The sequence below is a fragment of the Tympanuchus pallidicinctus genome, unplaced genomic scaffold, assembly GCF_026119805.1.
Source record: "Tympanuchus pallidicinctus isolate F22 unplaced genomic scaffold, pur_lepc_1.0 scaffold1, whole genome shotgun sequence".
Taxonomy (NCBI): domain Eukaryota; kingdom Metazoa; phylum Chordata; class Aves; order Galliformes; family Phasianidae; genus Tympanuchus; species Tympanuchus pallidicinctus.
The window spans coordinates 84,054,880-84,078,357 of NW_026294618.1; the positions used below are offsets into that span (position 1 = coordinate 84,054,880).

The 23,478-nt window shown below is 35.7% G+C and overlaps 1 protein-coding gene across 1 annotated transcript in view; it reads right to left on the reverse strand.

The window, feature by feature from the left end:
* The window catches only part of CAMKMT (calmodulin-lysine N-methyltransferase), a 194,112-nt gene that overhangs the window by 5,684 nt on the left and 164,950 nt on the right, over nucleotides 1-23,478 (reverse strand). Inside the window, exons 8-10 of the mRNA XM_052689919.1 lie at nucleotides 13,506-13,580; nucleotides 6,837-6,900; nucleotides 1,160-1,291 (exon numbers count right to left, since the gene is read on the reverse strand). Of these exons, the coding sequence (XP_052545879.1) occupies nucleotides 1,160-1,291; nucleotides 6,837-6,900; nucleotides 13,506-13,580 (271 nt within the window). The remainder of the gene's footprint in view (nucleotides 1-1,159; nucleotides 1,292-6,836; nucleotides 6,901-13,505; nucleotides 13,581-23,478) is intronic.

Sequence of the window (23,478 nt, forward strand, 5' to 3'; positions counted from 1 at the left end):
TTCAGGTGGAGGCAGATAAAAAAATATCACATTGGGCCTTACATTTATGTAATTGTATAGGACAGAAAGTAAAGGTGGTAGAAGAACAATGACTGAAATCTATTTGGTTTCAGTGCAAGCAGAACAAGGCCTACCCGAACATTGAAAGTAAGTGATTTTATATACATATGTCTAGATAGTTTTGACAGCAGTCTCTTGAAGTATAAAATTTCATAATAAAATAAATGTTTGTTCCTTACAACATCATGTGCATATTTTTTTAGCATACTCTGGTTTCTACCTTATGGTGGCTCTAAACAGAAAAAAAAAAAAAAAGCATTTCACTCCAATTCTGAACACATCTGTATTTTCTAAGAGTAATTCTTAGAAAACTGCAAGAGGTTATGCCTACGGCCATATGTGGCCTACAACAGTGGATTTCTTTAGGTATGAAATAGAGATCTCAGAATTGCAAGTAATAAATATGATTTTGATAAGCACTTCTACACAGGGAAGTAAGAACCTACTAAAAAGTTTTCTGTGAAGTACCTTCCTCTTCACGTCCTGTATTACTCTGTACTTATAAATAATAAAATAGGAGACTGATAACAGTAGCTTTATGTAAGCAAGCTTAGAAATCACGTTCAGATAAGTGCTTTTGACCTAAATCTTGTAGCGCCTCGATCTGACATATAACCCCACAACTGTGAAATTCTGTATGAGATTTAGCAGTTTGAAGCTGCTAACTGACCCAGCCATAAAGCAGCCAGAGATAAGGATTTAAGGTACGATATGATACAATTAGACATTCACCTTCTATTTATTTCAGTCCATCTCAGTATTTAACCTACTTAAAAGTTGCAAGCTTTTTATTAAAATGTAAATGCTGGTATGCCATATATTTATATGCAGCTAACAAGAAGAAAAAAGGACTCTCATAAATTATATTTCTGTGAATAAAAAGGGTAAACAGAAGATGCTTCTGCAAAACTCTTCTAGACGTGCAGAGATAAAGGATGGTTCTACCACACAAAATAATCAGATACAAAAATAGCTGTTCAGAAACAGCACACCTAAGGAGTACTTTAATCAAACATTTAGGTTACCTGCCAAAAGGACCATGATCTCTTCAAAATGCAATGCGGATTAAAGTGTTATCTAACACAAGCAGAAAACTAACCTTGGAGTGGAAGTTCGAAATGTGTTCATCATAATTTTCATGTCTTTGGATAGAGAAACCAGCTTTTTCAGCTAGATTGCAAAACTGGTTTAAAGTATTCCCTCTGTGTGGAGCAAATACCATTGCTTTTCCCTGGAACATTAAAAAGAGAATTTATACATTTTTTTAAATTGGAAAGGAATGAGATATAACATACACCTGACCAAGCTTTTAATATACACGGGTTGGAAAAGACAATTGTTCTCTTGGTAAAGTATTAAAACAGGATAATATAAATCATTGTTCAAACTATGCAATATTTCTGTGATTAAACAAAAGCAAAATAGAAACTAATAAATTCTTTATAGAACTGCTAACTGCAACACATCTGCTACTTTTCACATACTAGCAGTGCCTACAAATTCCCTAGCTAAAACATAGTAAAGGAATACAGAATATAATCTCAATGCAAAGCCATTTGTTAGCTCATGACCACACAAGGACTGTAAATAATATTTTTCTATTTTTATTCTCATGCATAGAAGAGTACCTCTCACTTGATGTCAGTGCAATTACAACGGGGCAAAATGGAAGACAAATGAGACCTAATCATTAATTTTTTTTTTTAAAATGTTTTAAACTACCTGAGCAATGCAACTGAATTCAACTCTAAATGCAAAAAATTGCATTGAAAGCACAACTTAATATTCTTGCATAGTAATTCATGATCTTTCAAGATGATCAGACCATTTATGATGCCCAGGCAATATGTTATGGTCCATTAGCTAGTAGTTTGTTCATCCTTCTGTATTTAAGGAAACAAAAATGCTTTATCTTGAACTGATAGATTTTAGACACCCTGTGCAAATTATTTGCCCCAAACCTCACCTATTTAATATAGCATCTCTTAAAATCTTATTTGGAAAATTAATTCTAATTGGCTGAATATTGTGCTCTGTCACTTGGAATGAAAACCGGTTGAAGAGCTGTAAACAAAGGTTAATACCAACAAGCAGTGTATCAAATTGAGGTGAATACAATGTTTACTGTGAATTCTTTTATTTAACTTCTATAGTAATGACAGCTAAGAGTATTTTGTGAGGTGCTGCAACCAACCAAATAGACAAAAAAATTTTTTGTAGGAATCTAAACAAATAACAGAATTCATTATACACCGTAGAAGAATATTTGGCTAATGAAAATGCAATTTCATGTATCAGAAAAATAGTAAAAAAAAAAAAATTGAATGAAAGAAAGTCAGTAAGGATTCAGGAAAACTATAATGCTGACACACTTAGTGAGGAGGATAAATGACAAATCTATGTGCCACAGCACATGCACTCATACACTGAGACAACACTCGGTGAGGCAGCAAGAAAAACTACGTCAGTATCTATGGTACTAATGTGTACATAAAAGACTGCAATCATTAATACCATAGCACTGCATTCATTCTCACAACGTCTCTGTGAGATAGGGAAATACTGTTATCCTCATCTCTCTCATGGGAAATTTAAGCACAAAGGAGACCAAGGGCAATACCCAAAGCAACTCAGTTTTGCTCACTGGTGTAGCTGTAACTTTCATTTTGTGGCTAAATAATTTCATGCGCAAAGGAGTGTAACTCCCACTAAAGGAACTGGAATTGCTTATGTAAATGTTAGGTCTGAATATAGGCTCAGGATGAAAAACATTAAATGCTGGAAATTCACAATCAGTGTGAAATGTGCCGTAACTTCCCTCACATCCTTGGCATGCTTTAATGTTATCAGGCAGAAGTCAACAGCCTTCTGCCGAGGATCCTCCTCCCACTGCCACCTCATGCTTCCTAGAATGCTGTTCTGCAGAGACTCTCCTAGCAGAAGGAGGATGAGACTCCCCTGGGAGTCCCTCATTTTAACCAGCACCTTCACTGTAATGGGAAACATGTACCCTGCCCAGGGCATTTACTAACACCACCATTTGTGGGGATATCAGCAATGGTTGAACTTTTTGAGTTTCTTGGGATACCAAGTTCAACGTCAGTCACAGTTCCAGCAGCTTTGATGAGGCAGTCAGGTTCATACATTATCACTGCTGCCCTTAGAGATTTCAGTTTGAAGTCAGCAAACTATGCAATCAGTCCTTCTTACACTCTGTAGACTAAATACTTCAAATCTAATTTGAAAGAGAAATACAGTAAAATAGAGTGTAACATGGTATATATCTTAAAACCAGATTGAAAATCTTGAAATAACTTCAGAAAAGTAGAATGGTCCTTCATGGACATCACCACACCGTTCCTGCTCATTAGCTGGCATAAAACGCCATTCCTCTATTGAATTTAGTGCACGTCTAAAACATTTGAGAATCTTGCCATTGCTGACTAAAAATGAAGCATGATTAAGTTTATCACTGCAATAAAATAAAATCAGATACTGGAGATACTTCTAGCCTAACATAATCTTGGCTTAAAGCACTCGCTGATCAACTGCCTGATTTGTGTGATTCTGCTACCTGTTGCGTGGGATTGCATTCACATTTCTGATTTTAGAATCTGACAACATGGTTTAATAACATCCAATTAACTTCACTCGGATTTTGAAGGGATAGGCCACAAAGGAATCCATAATTTTAAAAATTCACACTTTTATTACAAAAATAAGCAAATGACTGTTTATTATTTGAGAGAAACTAAATGTATATTTTAATCATAGGGAAAAAATAAAATTAAATGTAGGTAAATCAAGTAGCTTGCTTGGAAGAGGAATACAATAATGCTCCTCAAGATGAATTTCTCTGATGTAAAACTTTAGTGTCTAATTCTGGGAACTGGTTTTCGGATGATGTTTGCCTTTGTAACAAATTCAGATAAGAAGTCTCAGTCCCCAGTAATTCTGCAAGCTGCTCATTTCTGCCTACATGCATGCATGTCCTTCCTTCCTTTGCCATGCTATGGCTTCCAAGAAGCCATACTATGTATCAGATGACTAACATGAAGAGAATCCCTCGTTCCAGGAAGAAAAGTTACTAAGGACACACACAGTTCTGTGACATTACAATTTCATAGGGATGGCATCAGCCACAAATAAATAACTACAAATAACAACCTTAATGCGAAAGGAAATAGCAAAGATAATTCTATATCAAGAACAGTGAGAATAGATTATCTGTGCTCACTTTCTCCTTCAAGTCAGTTTTTAGAATACTTGTTACTTTCTATTTAACTCCATTTTTTTTCAAGTTTTCTGCTCTGTTATTTTTCTGAAATTCTTTCATTCTAGTTATACCTGAGTTGTTAACACCTGAAAGGTGACTTTCATCTAGATGTGTCTTTCTTTTGTTTCTTTGCCAATTTGCCAAAATATTACTAATAATGAAATATAACTTCTACTTTTGAGACAAATTAACTCATGCAGAAAAGTGAACTTAATCAAAATAGTTTACAGCTTAGCTTGGGCATTTAATAAAATGCACGCTGTTACCCTTGGATTTAAACAGAGCAATATAGAACAGGAAAAATGAAAACTGAATGATAACTAAATGTAATTGTATCCTCTCTTGGGATCTCAAATGAATAAAATATGAAAGACACAGGTCTTTCAAGTAAGAGCATATCTTGATGGCATATCTCTTTAGCATGCCTTTTTTCTTAACAAGGAAGCTCACTTAAGACGTCCACGCTCTCAGCTTCTACTGCACAGTCTTTCGCTGCCCTCTTTATGAATAACAATTACCTGTAAAGCCATTTCATAACTGATATCCATTCATATGGCCATGATCTGGAGGCAAGGAGCTGATGAGAGAAAGGAACTGTGGTCTAAAATACACATATAGGCTGAGCTAATAATCACACCATGCATATGACAAGAAACAAAAAGCCATCTCCTTTTATATCATCTACATTCACGAAGAATTGTAGCTCACCTGCTCAAAAAAGGCATATTCTGAATTTGAATTAGCTGACCACAAGTAAGAAAGTCAGGAAGGTTTTGTTTTAAAGCCAGGTTAACAATTCCTGGACTATTTACATACGTGAGCTGTAAACACTGGTAAAAATTCAGGCTGCTTTACCCTCACCATATTTTAATTCACTTCCTCCACTTGAGTTAGCCAGCCCAGTTAAAGAAAGTGTGCGTGTACATATACACACGTACGCATGCTTTTGCCAATACAGACTACCATGACAATTGAGAGAAAAGAAAAATAGCTATTACTTCACTGCAGCTAAAAGCTCTAGATAGGTCACAGTTACCGGAGCATCTCTTATACACTTCCTGATACTCATACTCTTCTTGCACAACATCTTTTCATGCTAGCAGTGCAGTGGCCTATGGTGGCACCTGAATATGTGAGGGCCCTGATCCAGGCAAAAAAAAATTTTTTTTGGCCTTTTATTGATCTGAGATAATGTTTGTGTTCCAAATCACCTAGAGGTCCTCAACATTATTGTGTACGGGCAGCTGACGATAGAACACCAACATCAGAAAGCATAACCATGGCCACGAGTTCCCTATATCACCCTTGCTTGTACTGATAAAAATATCTGGGTAACATTTTCCCCAGGGTGACTACATTTCTCCTGTCTGCCTGGCAGCTTTGATCCACATCTCATTAAAATCATTCAGTCTTAAGTAACTTGCCTTAAGTCACTCAGGAAAGTCTATGATAGAACCAAGAATAGAAACCTGATCACTCTTAGCAAAGAATGGGATTACTTACATGGCTAAAATGACTCAGTTTCTTAAGTCTTTGCATGTTTGAGACTTATATTCCTTATGTAGAGAAAATCTCTCATACAAAAAGTAAAATGAAATTCTTAAATAAAATTTGGAGAATGCATTGTTAACACTAAATAGCTTTGTGCTGAAATGGAAAATTTACCATGCTGAAAGATTTGTATGGTAAGCATGAAAGGTACAATTCTGTTTCTTTCTTACACACTTCCTTCATGTGTTTTCTCCTATTCCCTTTTTGATCTCTCTCTCTCTCTCTCTCTCTCTCTTTTTAATTAGATTCAAGATTATTTGTTGGTTATAAATATGTGCATGTAACAGCTTCTTTTTGCCTGAAAGTCTCTCAGGTTTATTTTAATAACCTAGAAGAGTGAGATACGTACAATATTTTCTCAGTGACGCTCATGTAGAATATTTAGCATTTTATTAAGAGCTTGATTTCACTGTGTTTTAAAATTGAAAATGTGTAAATACAAGATCTACTTCCTGAAAAAAAAAGTTTTGTGCTACAACATATGCATAAGGGGTTTATTCATTTCACATAAACAGAAATGAAAAGAAAAAAATATTCTTTCATAATAAATAAATACACAATGACAAAGGTTACAATTGAAGGGATTACAAATGACAGAAGGCAACATAAAAACTTTCAATATCATACTTTTACTTTAATATGAAGACATTATTATCAAAGGAAAATACTCGAGAAACGCTTTGATAAAAATAATCTCATGCTATCTTTGAAGCGGTTTCATTTATTTTACTACCCACTGTGTTCCTTATCAGAAGGCCAAGTATAAGAAGTTTCCTAGTTTATGATTAGGAAAGAATCTGATAGATTAGAAGACTCAATTGAAGTTGGACATAATAAGTATTAAAGTATTACATGACATTAATCCTGCCATTCCATTACTCTCTCAATCATTGTGCACAGACTAATTATTCTGAAGCCAGTGTTCAGGAGAAAATAGAAACATACTTACACTGGGTTGGAGTAATCTCTTTATTGCATCAACAAGGCTAGCTCTGTACTGGTCCAGAAACAGGCTGACATTGAGAAGAGAACAGAATCCAGATTAAAATGGGTTTTCAATTCTAATGATACTAATGCAGATAAGTACAAGGCTAATTACACATGTTTACACAATGCTGTAAAAGAGAAACTGTGGTCTACATTCCTGTGGTCCAATTCAAGTACTTTTTAATTAAAAAATAAACAAAAATAGGTGAAGCATGAAGCAAATGTAATCTAAACCAAAGCTCAAATATCAGCATGAACCTTTGCGAGGCTGAAATTCACAGATCATATATACACGCTATTAAAATACCACCCTATCAGAAATCAGAATCAATACACTGTGATACAAAGCTAACATTTTACATGCTTTCTGTACAAGGGAGGGTGGAATTTTTAGAAGTATCTTCTATTGTACTTTGGGATCTATTATTAAAGGTATTTTTTTCCCTTTTCCCTTCACAGTTGTAGCATTAATTCATTATTATGTATTATGCAGATTTTTTTTCTATTTTTATATCTATGTCTATTTTTCCACAGAAAATTTTACAAGCCCCTACCTCTTCACTCCTCAAATGCTGTTCAAACACAATGACCCAGATCATACAGAGTTGTCCTCCCTCAAGACTGAAATCCTTCATCTCCTGCACTGAGAGCAGTAAAGTCAATTTTCCCATGCAATGTCGCCACATGCTCATCCCTATTTTGGCATGATTACCTCATGATTTGAGGGGATAATCCACTCTTCATGCCCCTCAGTACCTTAATGTATATACTAATACTGGCAACCAGGGTGCCAATCACTCTTGACTAGATATTTGTGGACAGGTAGTTAATGTGGATGAGAGACATTTACAATTGTTAGTGAACAGCCGTCAGATAGCAACCAGTGCTTTTCAGTCCTTACTACCGTGGGCTCCATTTATATTGGTAATTCAGATAACAAAGACTCCTATCAAGCAGGCCATAAATAATGTGATTCTTTCTTCATTATTTTTCATTCTTTTGCTGCAATAAAACTACTTCCAGTTTCTGTCAAGCTCGAGTTCCACACTAGAAGGCATTTTGTCCTTTTTTTATGGTGCTTTTTCTACAATCTCCATTCCTTTTTACTAAAATAACACTTTCCAAAGGGTGGGTGACTTTTTTCCAGGTTTGAAATTTCTAAGTGAATATATGAAAACAGTGGCCTTACTAACTGCAAGCCAGTGAGTAATAACAGAATATGTGTGGATAGGAGGGACACTCCACAGTTACTAAAGAGAATACAATATTAAGTATTACAGGGTGAAACAGCTGTATAAGAACTGTAAATTCTCCTACTCAGGAAAATAAAAAAAGAGCCTCGCCAGCAACTAAATATCAATGAAAAGTGGCAGACTCCCATATTGTTGGAAAATATGTAGACTGGCTATCCATCATTTCTTAAAGAATATTTTGTACAGAAGTATTACATTTTTAATTCCTTCAGGAAGATACCGAATTACTGGATGATAAGCGGACTGACAGCCTATCCAAAAGGAAATTCAAATTTTAGCAATTGGCATGATAGCTGCTCTTCAACCTTGATTAATCTTACTGGAAGGAATGGACAAATATTTGTTTAAAGTTAATTCATTGAAACTGCAGTTGATCTCTGTAATGTCTCCTGGGAGCTTTAGTCACACTCATTTCAGGTAGATCTCTGTACAGACAAATACCGTAAGACGTTACTTTGCCAGGAACATGGCCACCTGCAGAAGAGATGGAATACAGTGCACGAGTTCTCTCCAAAGAGAATATCTAAAAATAATAAATTTTCTTCAACATGAAGCATCGCAATTTTCCAGAGCAAAAATTCATTTTTCAGGGACCTTCATATCATTCTGTCTTTTTACAATGAGACAGGGGCACAATTACTGCTACCAGTCTCATTCCTTTGCAGAAATGTAATTATAGGTCTTTGTTCACCAGGAACTTCAACTATTCAGATGATCTGCCAAGAGACCGGACAACTTCAAGGATACCATTTCTGACTGACACCCACTTGATATTTGAGTGTTAAAGGAGGCAGACTGAGACCTGCCACATACTCTGACCATAGGGAGCATGGAAGAACATTTCTAGTTTCTATCTGAGTTGGAGTATGCCCTGGATGAGGAAAAACCAGAAGTTGTCAGATGATCTGTGATGCACATAGGTCCAGCATAGGATTTGGCCCATGGAAAGAGATTTAGTCATGCAATTCCTCTTAGCAGTAGCATTTGTAGGATTAAACACTAACATAGTATACTGAATATGTACCCCTTGGAAAATCCTTTAAAGCTCATTCAAATTACATAATATATTGTTCTAAACCACTCTTACTTTGTTCTCATACCTCATTTTAAATTTGGCTTGGATCACTTTGGTGGGCTCAGTATTTTTTCTATGAAAAAATGTGATATAAGCTCTTTTTTCCATAAAAAAGATCTCATGTTTATGTAGAAATGAACCTGCAAAAATACCAGAGTAGGACAAGAATAAGAAGTTTTTTTGGGGCCAGAAAAAGTTCACGATCTTGGTAGTAAAAAGGCAAGAAGGTGGTTTATGATTTGGCCTTTCTGTAGGCAGTGCTGTTAATTTGTAAAATCACATGTAAGTTTACACAAAAGTTGTATGTAAGCAAGCCACAATGAAACATTCAATAAAAAAGTAGATTCTTTCTTCATTTCATGCTGCTTTTTTGTCCTGTTATCCTGTGCCTTGCAACAACTGGCACGTTCTTACATTTTATAGACTGCAATGTGAACTTATTCTTCTTTTTGCATATTTTCAATTAGAAAAGGAGCTTAGTTTACAGGTGTACTTCAGAAACGATTACATTTACAGGTAGTGAGTGCCCCATGTAAGAGTCACTTTTAGTTGACCTTCACTTGCGTGGCTAACATAAACCAAAACAACCTTCTACGCTGTCTGATTACAGTGCACTTGAAAGTGTGGGCAAGAAAACAGATTCATTATGAAATGAATAACAGATTTAAACTGAGGAAGAATAGAAATCTTACTGCATTCCTGCAGAAAGATTTCTTTATATTAAATGAAATATTAGCAGGAAAAAAATGGGTATAGTGTAAGTTATCCAAAGAATATTTTCAGTTCAGTTTTGCATTCCTGGTGAATCCACGACTCCTCATGACTTCAGCAAGTTTCAGCAGTGAAAGTAATGTGGGACAGGCCAGCCAGCTTCTGCAGTGAAAATCCTTGCACATGTGCCAAACTTTAAGAATACAATAACTTTAACTACATAAAGTTGGACGCTGCATTTACGAGGCGATAATGAAGTTTTAGACCATATTCTATCTTTACATTAAAATTAGGTGTAAAAAATCAGTTCGCAAAAACCTGCAGGGCAAAGATTTTTCTGCTAGCTCTCCCCTCATGATCCTGACTGTTTTCTCAGAGTAAAAATCTCAGCAACTGTTTTCTTACTTTCTTTATTTGTCTTAACAAAGAAAATAATCAGAAATGTGAGGCTCCTAGGAGCTTTGGCCGAGTCTTGTCTGTGGCCTATCCAGCAGACACTTGTTATTTCTTCTCTGTAGTCATACTCATGCTCACATTTCCAGCATCTGCTTGACCTTGTACCTATAAGCACAGGTCAAATGAAAGTTCAGAATTCTGGCAGCCTCACCTGGCCTTGAAAATGCCCCTTAAAAAAATGAGGTGAGTGGATATGCTCTAAAAATTCCATTATTTCAGTAATTTCTTCCCAAGTATCCTTTTTCCAGGTGTGGGCTTGCGGAGATACATATTTTTTCCTTATTTTTTATCTCATAGTTGACATTTTACAAGTTATTTCGGAACTGCTGAGCCATGAAACTATTTTTATTGTCAAACTCCTGAATGGTTAAATAATGACTAGCTTTCACCGTTTGCCTCATATTTATTTTATAATCTAGTTGAGCTTCTAAATTTAGCTGTTAACTAATAGACTGTCTGTTCTGGGAAGTAAGTTATTTTCCACCCCTGCACACAAGGTTTATGAACGCCTGACTGTAAATATATGAATATAAACACATCACCGCTTGTTGTAATCACGTACATTTTTACTTGAACCTCCATGTGGATTTGGAATATGTTTATGAATAGAGCTTGTTTTCATGTAAATGGGATCAAGCAGTACCACTGGTTAGCTGTTCAGGGAATCAGACAATATCACCCTTGCTGGAAATACTTCAATAAAAATTTATCCATGTACCTAATATTTGAACTCAGATTTTTTGCTTTATAGTTCTCTGTTCTAATCCCAGATTTTATTGACTGACAATGAGCTATATGGTGGTGTTAAACTAAATACAATCTCTCCTATCTGTTTTTATCACTGAATACTTCAGGTTTCAGCTGTGGAGCTGTAAGAAAAGAGATTTCTTTTCCTCTTCACTGACAGCCCAAAAATTCAGAAAGCAAAAATCCTGCCAACAGTTCTAAAGCCAATTCTATATCTCAGAAGAGAAATACATGAAAATGAAAAGAAGATTTGAGTTTGATAAAGCAAGGAACATTTTTTTTTCCAGCTTTTTCGTGTATCAGAAAATCTAGTGTCCGTAACTAAGAGAATGGTTTTTAAAAGAAGCAAACAATAAAAGGATTTCATGCTTATTAAACTAGATATGTGGGCACTTGGAATAAGAAAACAGAGGCAATTTCCGAATAAAAACACGCACTTTAAACTAACCTGCACATTTCTATTTATTTTTTAGGAATCTATAAATATTTATACACTTACCTGCATCATAAGTGCTTCAAAATAAACATACAAAATGCAGGGATTGCAAATGCATAATGTATTTTACCTGTCACGTGTGATTCTTTGTTTCCTAAAGAAACTACACTATTTCCAAAAAGACCAGGAGGAGTATTAGCAGGACTATTACTGGCAAAAAAACCCAATAACTTAAGTCTCTCTCTGCTGTACCCACAGCACAAATAGGATGACATGGTGTGAGTATCAAGAGTACAAGAGATGGCACAGCCAGGTTGTTTTGATATTTGCGTGAAGAACAAATTTAACTCTAAATCTCTTGGCAAGACCTTGCTTCACCCACATAATCTGGAGAACATCCATATGTGAGCCTTGTCTAAGCCTCCGAGAAGACTGCTGCCCTCCTGCTCATGTCCGCCAGCACTCTGATCTGACTTTCATACTTAATCTGATCTAATCCTGCCCAGCATTAACTTCATCTGTGCAATGAAACCTGGAGTATCCATTCTAATATTTGGTGAGGAAGGCATTTACTAAATTACTTGCTGAAATCATATGGTGTTGTTTAGCTCCTTATTTTAATCAGATGATGCATCTCTGAGGCACATTATCAGCGATTAGTTAGAAACCCTTCTCTGTCCTTTTTGGGAACAAAGAACTCCTCTGAAATTAAATGAAGCACTGTTGCATTCTGCAAACAAGCAGGTATTAGAAATAGGAAAGAAGGAGGACTAAATACACTTTCTCCGGTGTTATACAAAAATGATAACTTTTCTGGAATCAGAAGAGTTTGCTTAAATAGCAAAACATCAAACAAGAATAAAAACAATTAAAACAAAGCTCTACATGAATATTTTATCAGAAGCCTCTTACAAAAACATTGTTTAAAAAGACAATAGACAGCTACACACTTTCCTTTCTCTTTTTCCTTTAACAATTTCTCAGTAAGATGTAGAAATCTGCTGCACTGAGCTATCTAGGAAGTCCTTGTTTTCAGAATTTGGTCCTTTACAATGTGCAGTGCAACAAAACATAAACAGCTTTTTCTGGTTTAGATATTCAAAGGGTCGAGAGGAAATATTAATGAAGGAAGACTTACTTCAAAATAACTACTATCCTAAATTAAATCTGAACATCCCTTTTTACATTTAATTTATATATTGCAAATAATTAATAATTTGACATTTAAAGTTAGCACACTGTAAATAAAGGAAGCACAATTCTACAAATTCGGTTTCAATAATGGTTTCTGTGAATAAAATCTATTTGCATAATTTATTAAACAATATCCTGTACTGCAACATGTATCCATCTTTTCATAAATTGAATGGTGTACTCTGATTTTTTTACTAAGAATTCTCTTACAATTAACATGTGCCACTGTAAATAACATAAAGCCTTTTTCTACAAATGCTGCTCTCAAATTGATTTAAGAAGCAGAATGTCATGGGGAAAAAAAGGTTATAAAATCTTTTTTTCCTTGGAAAGATTTTCCAGGGAGCAAAAAAATATATCCCCTTATATCAATAGTCAGATCTTTCCTAAGAAGTAAGCTAATTGAGCTGTTTGTGTTGATAAACTCCCTTTTCTCCAGACTGTTCCTCACTGAGCCATAATTATTTGCAATTTGCCTAAGTCGTCCATTTACTGATACGTCAAGCATGAAACAGAGGCAATTCCAGAAAATGGAAATGCTTCTCAAAATCAATCTTTGGGAAATAATGTGGTAGAAGTTACTGTGTGATAGAAGACTACCTTATAACTGTCACATGGAGATGAATATTAATTTGTTGAGGTTAAGGTGGCTTTGTGCTTCATTTGTTGACTTTGCTTAGCCATCAGCAAGCAGCACAGTACAATTACTCCAGCAAAGCTATTTTTCTAACATGAGTTTTATGATTTTTATGTACTTACCAGTCAGCACACATAACAATGTCAAAATGTCCTTCCAGTTGAGAGACATCTGTCTCATTATCCCATCGTAAAATGCTGGAGGAAAAAAAAGATTTTTTTTAAAAATGAAGAGAAAATAAAAAAAGGACTTACGTTTTTCATCTTGAGATTTTAAAAATATTAATATCATTCTACGTGACACAGGCATGCTTTTAAGAGCATACACTTGTTACTTTCAAAAACGAATGTAAAAATATTACTCCGTATTTTTCAGTTTTAAATCTCAAAGGCAAAGAGCCACCTTTTAATTACATCAGAAAGGCAATCCACGCTGGTTCTGATGAGTGGATCGCCAACAAACATTCATTTCTGAGTGAGTGACACCTGTACGGCCTCAGATTTTTACCCCTTAGCACCACTGCACGAGGAAGCAAAGCCTGAGTATTGACAACCTGAATGAAATAGGAATTTGCAGACCAAATGGATCTTCGTTACATCTGGCAGGCGAGCGAGCTGTGTTTCTCATTGAGGAAGTGAGCATTCACTTGGGCTCAGGGGAGGAAAGACAGGGCGAAAGAATGCCAAGTTTAACTCTGGTGCTGGCTATGTCACCTCAGGCAAGCTCAAAAATACAGCAGCGCTTCGTCAACACCTAATCTCTTCTAGGTGATAAGTTATTTAATTCTGAGATACCTAATAACAGGCAACAATGCACTTTTGTGCAAAGTTCTTCTTTGTTTATAAATGCTGCCAATTTATGTAGCTGCCACAAAGGATTTCGGTGCTCGGCTCCTTTTTAGAAAACAGCAAACCAGTGTTGGAATTTATGGCGTATTTAAAATATCATTACCCAAAGATTTGAAGCTGCATTTCTATTTCTAGGCTATTTTTAAGGGAAAAGAAAAAAAAAAAAAAGAATCCATCTTCCTTTTTCATTTCCTGGTTATTTATAATAGAAAGTAGATAAATATTTATGGGAAAAGCACTTGTGGGGGAAGGGTCTAATCTGATCTTGTCAGGTTGTGCATGCTTATCTCAGTTTTGTATGAGTCTTGACCAAATAGACCCTTTAGTCTTCCCACAGCTATAATCTACTTCTGGTTAAAAGCCATCTCCATTCACATACTAGTCCTAATATTTAACTGAGGATCAGTTATAATGCATTCATTCAAAATGTTCGCTAAGTAGGCAGGAAGAAAAGAATTTTTTTTCATTTGCTACACTCCGTGCAAAATGTTGGTGGATATATAGGTCAGTTGAGACAGACTCACCGAGAATTGAAGTACTAGTATATGAGTATACATATGTAAACAGACACAAAATTTGAGGGAGAATGCTTTCAAAAGATGGAAATTATGAAAGGAGAAGCCCAATTGGTTGGGACAGCTTGAATATCTGGGTGTCAGCATACCCAAACAGATCAGGACTCATTAGCCCATTTTCCGTCCTGGAATTTACTGTGGCAATCCAAAGAGAGAAAAGAGTAGATTAATTTAATTTCCCCCCTTCGCCCCCTCACATCAAATTGAAAGTATTCCAGATTTTAGAAGCCTAGGTAGCTTTGCACACTGGCACACAGCAGGCATCCAGTAGTGGAAAGTGACAAAGGAGAGTTCTCACTCTCAGCTGCTGGCTGCCTGCTGGCTACCAGCAGCTTTTTCAACCCTGTTTCCGTGGAAACTTAGGTTAGAATGGTGAAAATTAGGTAAAGGTAAGTTTTGTGGGTTTAAAGCACGCACTCTAATATTTTAAGAATCTTGAAGCAGAACTGGAAATTGGTAGATGAACTGTGAGCCTTAAAAGGCCACCTTTGGTTCTCATTGCTACAGAAACAGAGATCTGATCGGTACCACTATAGGGATTTGGATTATGATTTTTTTAACCCATATATTTACTATACTTCACACACACAATTAGGAAGGCAATCTCCTGGAAAACAAAGTCTCCTTCATGTTATTGTCAGGTTTGCACTGAGCACCATAACACAGCATTTTCTTTGTACACCCATTTTAGGCACAAGGGAGATGCTGCAGGTAGGCAAAATAAGCCATAACGCTGGGCAAAATCCAGAGTAGATGACTTGCCAGGAGCATGAGCAACATGGTTGTCATGTGTGTTGCAACAAGGACTGAGCCAAGGACCCCACATTCAGCCATAAGCCAGTCTTCCTTCACTTCCCTGATGTTGCACGAGGACTGATCTTGCTTACTAGATTTAATACTGTAGTTTTGCAAAGGCCAGAAACAAATTTAAATGTAAGATTTTTGAATTCAATTTTGCCATTAGCGTTCAGAAGTATAAGGAAAATCTTCATCCTTGGGGGGGAAATAACCATATAAACTAAAGATAATTTGTATAAAATAAATAATGCATTAAGAGTCATTCTTACCTCACTTAGGAAGTATGCACACCACTGGGAAAAGCGGGACTACAAGCTATATATCCTTGCTATCCTTGGACAAATGTAAATATTACCTGTAAGTGAAGCACAGCTGGGGTACATGATGCTCAATACAGACTGCAACTTGTAAATTGTAGGTAGCTTAATCTGGGTACCCTATCTACACTGTTATCTGTTCAATGCTTCCACAAATTTGCATGAGCTGCAATCATACATCTGCATCTGCACCTGTAAAGCAGACATGCCCCCTCGTATTAGGGAATCAGAAATAATTCTGCTCAGAGTCAGCATTATTACATCATTAACACTGATGTCAGAATCAGCCTGATTCTGAATCAAAATCACATAATTTCAATTCTAGGGAAAGTAGCGAATTAGTCAGGATATGTACAAATACCATCAACTACCAATAAGACTCCTATAATATAAACGCAATTCCTGAATTTGAAGAACAGCAAAAGCTACTGACAGTGCAAAACCACTGAGATATGTAAAGATGTGTCTAAATGCATGTGATCCATATGTACTTTATGCACTTCTAGGGATTGTTGAGGACGTGATTCATGGACTCAGTTGTAAGATCTGAAATGAGTACCAAAGTCGACATAAAGTAAGAACTGACTGCATTTCTATTTAAAGAAAAATAGTGCTAGGAAACTCAGAAGAGTGTTAGCAACAGAAATATGATAAAATCAGTCTTCCTGAAGTTTCCTATGAAAATAGACATAAAATGAAACTATGTCATGCCGTAAAAAGTATTTTTTTTTTATGTCAGTATCATGCTGAGTGCAGCACAAAAAATACAAGCCTTGGTAATCCATCCTTCCTGTTCCCTTTCCAGTGATACTGAATTAGTATTTGTAAAACAGACTATTTTCAGAAACAGTGAAATTCAGAACAGATTTTATTTCTTATTCAGATTTCTTATTCAGATTTCTGTAACATTGTTTATTTCAGTCTGCTTGAATTCTTTGGGTGGTCACCTTGAATGGAAATAGCAGATAAGAGCAAGAAAATTCGTGAGTTCAAATTAGGAAAGAAAAAGAAAGTTTCTGAAGGTTCAGGATATTTGTTTTCCACTTTTTTTTTTTTTTCTCCAGAAAAATAAGAAATTTTAAATCTATAATATTTGTAAACCTTTGTTTTGAGGGAAGATGCTACAGTACTAACAGTTGAAATTATTTTGTAAATTTGGAAAGTGCACTTTATGGTCTACTCCTGCCTAAATCACATTGTCAATGGCTTTAAAAAAAAAAAACAAAAAAAACCCGACGAACACTTAAAGCTGTGTAAAACCCACTGCTGGCATTTATTTTGTGCTGGTTCAACTTATATAGGTTATGTTTCTTGGAGTTGAAATTAAGCATTTGGTTTTAGAAAAAAAAAAAAAAAGGATCTGAAACCCATTGAAAATAGAAAATGTTTGGGGTTCTTTTTTGGCTGTAAGATCAGAAATAACACAGGACCCAAGGGAAAGACACAACTGGAAAGACACGATTGTTAGTGTGTCTACTGTTAGTAGATGAACACTGCTCACCTGCCGTTTAAGCCAAGATGATGGTGTCTGAAGCTTGGCACCCAATAATGTCTGCTCTATCAAATGAATTTGACCAGTTTTCAGCAGAAAAGTACCCACATCACAAACCAATTACTATAATTAGCAACCTTGATGGCAGTCCTAGCAAAGAGGACAAGAACTGAATGAGCTATGGAGAATGAACTATCTTCTCACAAGCAGAGGTGACTTCTGGTTAGAGAGAAAGCATACCACCAAAATAGTCTGAGAAAATATGTACTGATGCTTTCGTTTCTGAGATCATTAATCTCACACCATTCTAAAGCATTAAATTTATTTTAAAAAATAGAAAGAAAAAAAATGAAAGCATGTTTATTAATTTCCTCATTTTGTTTTCTTTTTTCCCCTCACTTATTTTTTAAATTGCCAAACAGGCAAGATCAACTAAGAAAATACATACTGAAAAAAGAGCATCCTTTCTTTAAGTACTACCAACTTACCCAACCCCCAAATATCCCTCTGTGTTTAAAAGAAGGAAAGGAAAAAAAAAAATCACAGCAAAACAGCAAACCTAACAAAGGCATTAAGGCACTTCCCCTGCATAGTCATCCTAATTTGTGGAAGACAGTGTAACAAATGTCAACGCTCTTTAACACTAGTGAAGTATCACAACAATCTATAACAAAAGACCTGATTTTACTGGGTTTTCATTTCACATAGAAAGTTCCTCATTACTATTTTTATTCAAATTCTGTTATTCAGTGGTTGTCTAAGCAAGTAACTTAAATTAAAAAAAAAAAAAAGAAAAAGAAAAAAAAACTAAAAAGAAAAAACAAAAAACCAACCAACTCAAGTTAAGTCTTGGATAATAGAAACTTGAAACATTTCCAAGACTCTCTCAAATGTTTTTGAGATGAATGGCATAGGTTAGAGTAGCTCTCAAGTTAGCAAAAGACACATAGTGCAAATACAGACAAAAAAATCAAAATTAGAAGAAAGGACAAAAGACACAAGAGCCTGCCTTGCTTCAAACTGTATTAATAATTGTAATACAGATTTTTTAAAATGCCCCAGTTAGCAGATGAACATCTACCTAGTACCACTCTCTACCCACCTCTTCTTTTCATATTTTAATTTAGGTTTCAGTTTTGAAAAGTATTATCATTGGTATGTATACTGCTTCAGGTAGAAGATTGTGTCTGAGGATTTATATGACTTTTTTCTATGACATTAACCAAGCACGTTCATTAACACATTAACAAAAGGCATCACCAGGATGTTTCTCCACGTCTTGATCTTTGTTTGAGATTACTCAGTTTTGTACAAAGATCAAAAAGATGGATATTAACTACTGACAAAGGTGATGTATATACCTATCATTACAACTCCTCTGGATTCTTTCAACTTTGCCTGCTATTATTTCCCCGTCCTTATTTTTTCATTAGGCTTTTCTTATTTCTCCATCTTCTTCTATCTTCTGCCTTTCTAAGTTTACTCACTTTGCTCTGAATACTTATCATTATTTCACCCCCCACAATGCATAACTGGTATCAGGAGACGAAGGTTAAACTTCAAACATCAGGTAACAAACATCAATCGCTCTTCCTTTCAACTTCTACACAGTTTGAGTGCAAATATGTGCAATTGCTGATGGAAATTTCCCATATTTCTGATGATTTTGCAGTCCTCATCCCAACATCATCTTCCTCTGAATTTTACTTCTGGGTTGTCTCATCCTCAAATGCAAATCCCAGTACTCAATTCTGTACTACAGGACATCTAGACTCATAACACAGCTTTTTTCAAAGCCTCAGTGAGTGAGAAGCTCATTGCAAGGCTTCATTGTTACCTTCTTTACTTGATCCCTAGGGACATAACAATTACAGTCTATAATCTGGATTTTGTTTTGACCTTCCTCTATATTTGTAAACCTCAACTCTGTTCAGATTTTGCCAATTTTCTTTGCATAGCATTGCTTAGAAGTTTCCTGTCGACTCACTCCACTTTAACTCTTGACCATGTCATCATCACGAACATCTTAGCATTACAATATTGTTCTCTCCTGGAAAATGCAGTCTTTCCCTATTAATATTTATTCAGTAAGCTGCTGCAAAGATTGTTTTTCTTGCCTATAACCATGATCTTGTCACCTTTCTCTTTGTATTTTTCCAGGTAAGTTGCAAGTCTTGTCTTTCAAATGCTTCACAGAAGTTCACTTCCCTATTTGCTATCTCTCATTCAATATTGAAAGAACAAGTTCCTTCTTTAATCAGCCCTAATGTCAGCCTACATTTTCCACTTAGCTTTTCAAGAAAGCACCTTTACAATTTTCTTCCACTCTGTTATCCACAAACAGTCATAAACTTACTCCATTATCCTTGAAATTCTCCTTTAACAAAGTGCCTACAAAACCTAGAAAGAGGTTAGGCTACTCTTGTACCTCAACCCTTGTCTATCATGCTGACTACAGGTATCCTCGTTATCCTTCCTTACAATATTTCTCTCTGGTCTTAGGCCATAGACTTTCTAACTGATATTGCCTTTTTGCTATGTGTTCATGCAATTCTTGGTGCAACTCATAGTGAAGCCTCATCACATTAAAGCAGTAACAAAAATGAAAGAAAAAAACCCCAAACAACAAACCTAGTTAAAAAAACCAAAAAACAAACAACAAAACAACCAAACATCAAAAAACCAAAACACCAACAAACCTCACAATCTTGGCTTTCTTGTCTAGAAGTTGCCTGCTATAAATGGACAATAAAGTTACTTAGTCCCCTTATTCCTCATTCTAAGTGTATCTAAGCAACACACAAAGGCTGCTCTGAAAGTAATGCCTCCTTATCATCATGTTGGCCCATGATGCCTGAGGCAGATGTTGATGGTATGACAGTAGAGGATGAATCTTCCCATCAATATCCCATTCCATGTTGTTGTCGTGCGACACATGGCAGCAGACGGGCAGTCTGACACAATGGCTTCTGACATGGAAATGTGGATGAAGGAAAGGTGTGTCACTGAATGCCACCCACTGACATTCAGTGATGCTTGCTGGATGTTTATGTAAACAAAACAGTGGATGTGAGCACAGGGGGATGGTGGGTTGTGCATTTCATCAGAAGTCACAGTGGCAGTGGGTTACTTCCACTGGGGCAGATTTTTATAAGCATGGCATGCAGGCTCTTGTTCACTGCTGGTAAAAATGCACAGCTAATAGGTGATGACTGTGAAAAATAATATTTTGTAGCAGAGAATTTGCTCTGTCTAATAATGTTATTGTGCTCTTTGCATCTGTTATAGCTTCCATGGAAATAAATAGGAGGCATTACTTTTGGAGTGGACCACGTATTTTGCTAATATCTAAATGGGAATATTACAGTTATATGTCTTCAAAAATAACAGTCTTAACACTCACAGTTTTGCTGTTACTAAATTTTTGGGGCATAATAAATACACTGCATGTAAATACAGCTGTTTCAGAATAAAAGTTTCCATTTTGCAGACATATCACAACCCATCATTCAGCACAAGGGAGAATATCGTGTATAAAAATGGTATTAAAAAAAAAATTCTCAACACTAGCATTTGTTGAATTGCCTTTTCCTTTCTCTCCTCTGCATCAATTAATTCTAAATCTTTATTTAGGAGACTGACTACAGTTTTTAGCAAGTTTAACATAGTTCATTACGCACAAAATGAACGGTTCTTACATTCTAATTCACACTGACGTGATAGAGTATTTTATTATGGTATAGTATTTTATTATTAATCAAATGCATCATTTCAAAATACAAGACAGCTTAAGCACACACAGCACTGCTAAGATCAGTGAGTATAAGCTTTGTAAAAACTAGGTTTTTGAGTAAAAATATGAAAGAAGACAGTTTCTTGCTCTATGGAAAATAGTCTATCCATGACTATGGAGAGGAGAATCAAGGGAACAAGAAAAAAAAAAAAAAAAGTGAATTAGGAAGGACCAGAAGGACTGAATGGGGGCAAAAGTTTGAAACAGCAGAGGCTACGGAATTCACACATGCTCAGATTCTGATGGCAAAAGGGATCACTACAATCATCTAAGATTTCATGTTGCTTCATGAAGCCTATATATCTTGGGAAATTAATACATGTTTAAGAACTGCATTCACTGTTTAAGAAACTACCACTTCCCATAACAAGATGTCGTAATGTATTATCATTCTATATCAAATCTCATTTTTTTTTCTTGACTGAATTTGTCTAGCTTCCATTTCTACATCTTGTTTGGTACTTGTAAACTAGATTATACGGTGATCTTCTATTAAAGGATTTTTCCCCACATGTGACTTTCAGATCAAAATCAATTCATTTCTTAACAATCAAGTCTTTTCTTTGACAAGTTAAGTAAACAGAGCCCTTTAACTCTCTCATTTCTGAATCCTGATTCACTCTTATGCCTCTTTCCCAAATCCCTTTCATTTTCAATATCACGTTTAGAGTTTGAATAAGTGAATATTAATAGAACACTAACGAAATAAGCAAAGGTGACACTATAAGCATCATTTTGTCAAAAAATTAAAGTTTATCCCAACTCTCATATGTCTGTGGCAAAGATTAGCAGAGGGCACCTGTGAAGATGATAGCCTACTGAAAGTGTGTAAGAAGTACTTAATTGTCTACTGAGGCAGAGCCAAGGTAGATAATGAAGGACAGACAACGGTACAATGGTAACATAATGAACCAGGGAACACAATATAAAGATTTACGAAAAAGTATGGTAATACAAAAGGGCATAGGAATAAAAAAAGGAAACAAACAAAAATAACCCTTAGATTCTAACATCTCATGGACATTTTCCTTTTAAGCTCTGGGAAGAAAGATGCAAGTTTTCTTATAGCAGTGGTCTCCATCCTTCCTTCCTGTCCAGTCCAAGAGAGTACTTGACATCTTTGCCAAATTATGCACTTAAAGCTAAGAAGGGGGCATAATAAAATGCCCTGAGGACTTAACTGAGAATTATTTCAAATAATGCCATGCTATACTTTCAGATAGTACATACTTTTTCTCTTTTCACATAGAATTTTCTCAACAAATCTTGCTAATTTTCTCTTCTCTCTGTTCACATATTCTTACCTGTTCACATAAAGTTGATAGACAAAACTACAGTAAACTCCAATTTTATTAAACCTACACAAATGGCTGAGATACACAAAACAAACAAACAAATAAAAAAAACAAAACACCAAGAAACCCCAAGGTTGGAAGTCAGTGAAAGTCAGACGGTACTGTCAAGCAGTAAAGAAAACTGTTAGAAGCATGATATCATCCCTCCAAAGCTGAAATTGCAGCCAAATGGAGAAAGGACCACAGACTTTAAAAATTAAGTCAGACAAACAATACTAACAGTAGTCTTCTTTTGCTCTAAATCTTCCTGCCAGCTAATGATTAGGATATAGAACGAGAACTCAGAGGATAGCATCATTTCAGAGAGATGAAATTAATTCTTTGCACTAACTGCAGAAGAAACTGAAGACACTTTCATCACAGAACCCCTTTATGATGGAAGATATCCTCGTTAAAAAGAAGTCCTACTTTACAAAACTTCAGGAGTTCTTAAAAGGGGTCAACAAGTATTGAGATAAGGGTGATACTGGGTAGGACGGGCTGCTTCTGATTCCAAAAGACTAATGGAGAAAACCCTCACCAACAACATTTAAGCAAAGTAGACAGCCATGGGATAAGAGTCCTGGCAGGGCTAAAGAATGAAACAAAAGACAGGAAACAGAATAGTAGTAAATGGTCAGTTCTCACAGTGGAGAGAGATAATCCGCGGGGTTTCCCTGGGACCTGTTCTATTTAACTTGTGTCCAACTGAGGAGCACTGAAGTAGCAAAGTTTGCTGACACTATTGAGGTTATTCAAGATAGTAAGGAAAAGAGCAGGCTGTAAAGAATTCCAGAAGGATGAAACTGAGGTTTGGGACAATAAAATGGCAGATGAAATTCTGTATGGATAAATGCAAAGTGGAAAACAGCAAAAATAATCCTGGCTTCATAAAGGAAATGGAGAAAAATTATAATTACCAGAAAGCTCCTTATTTT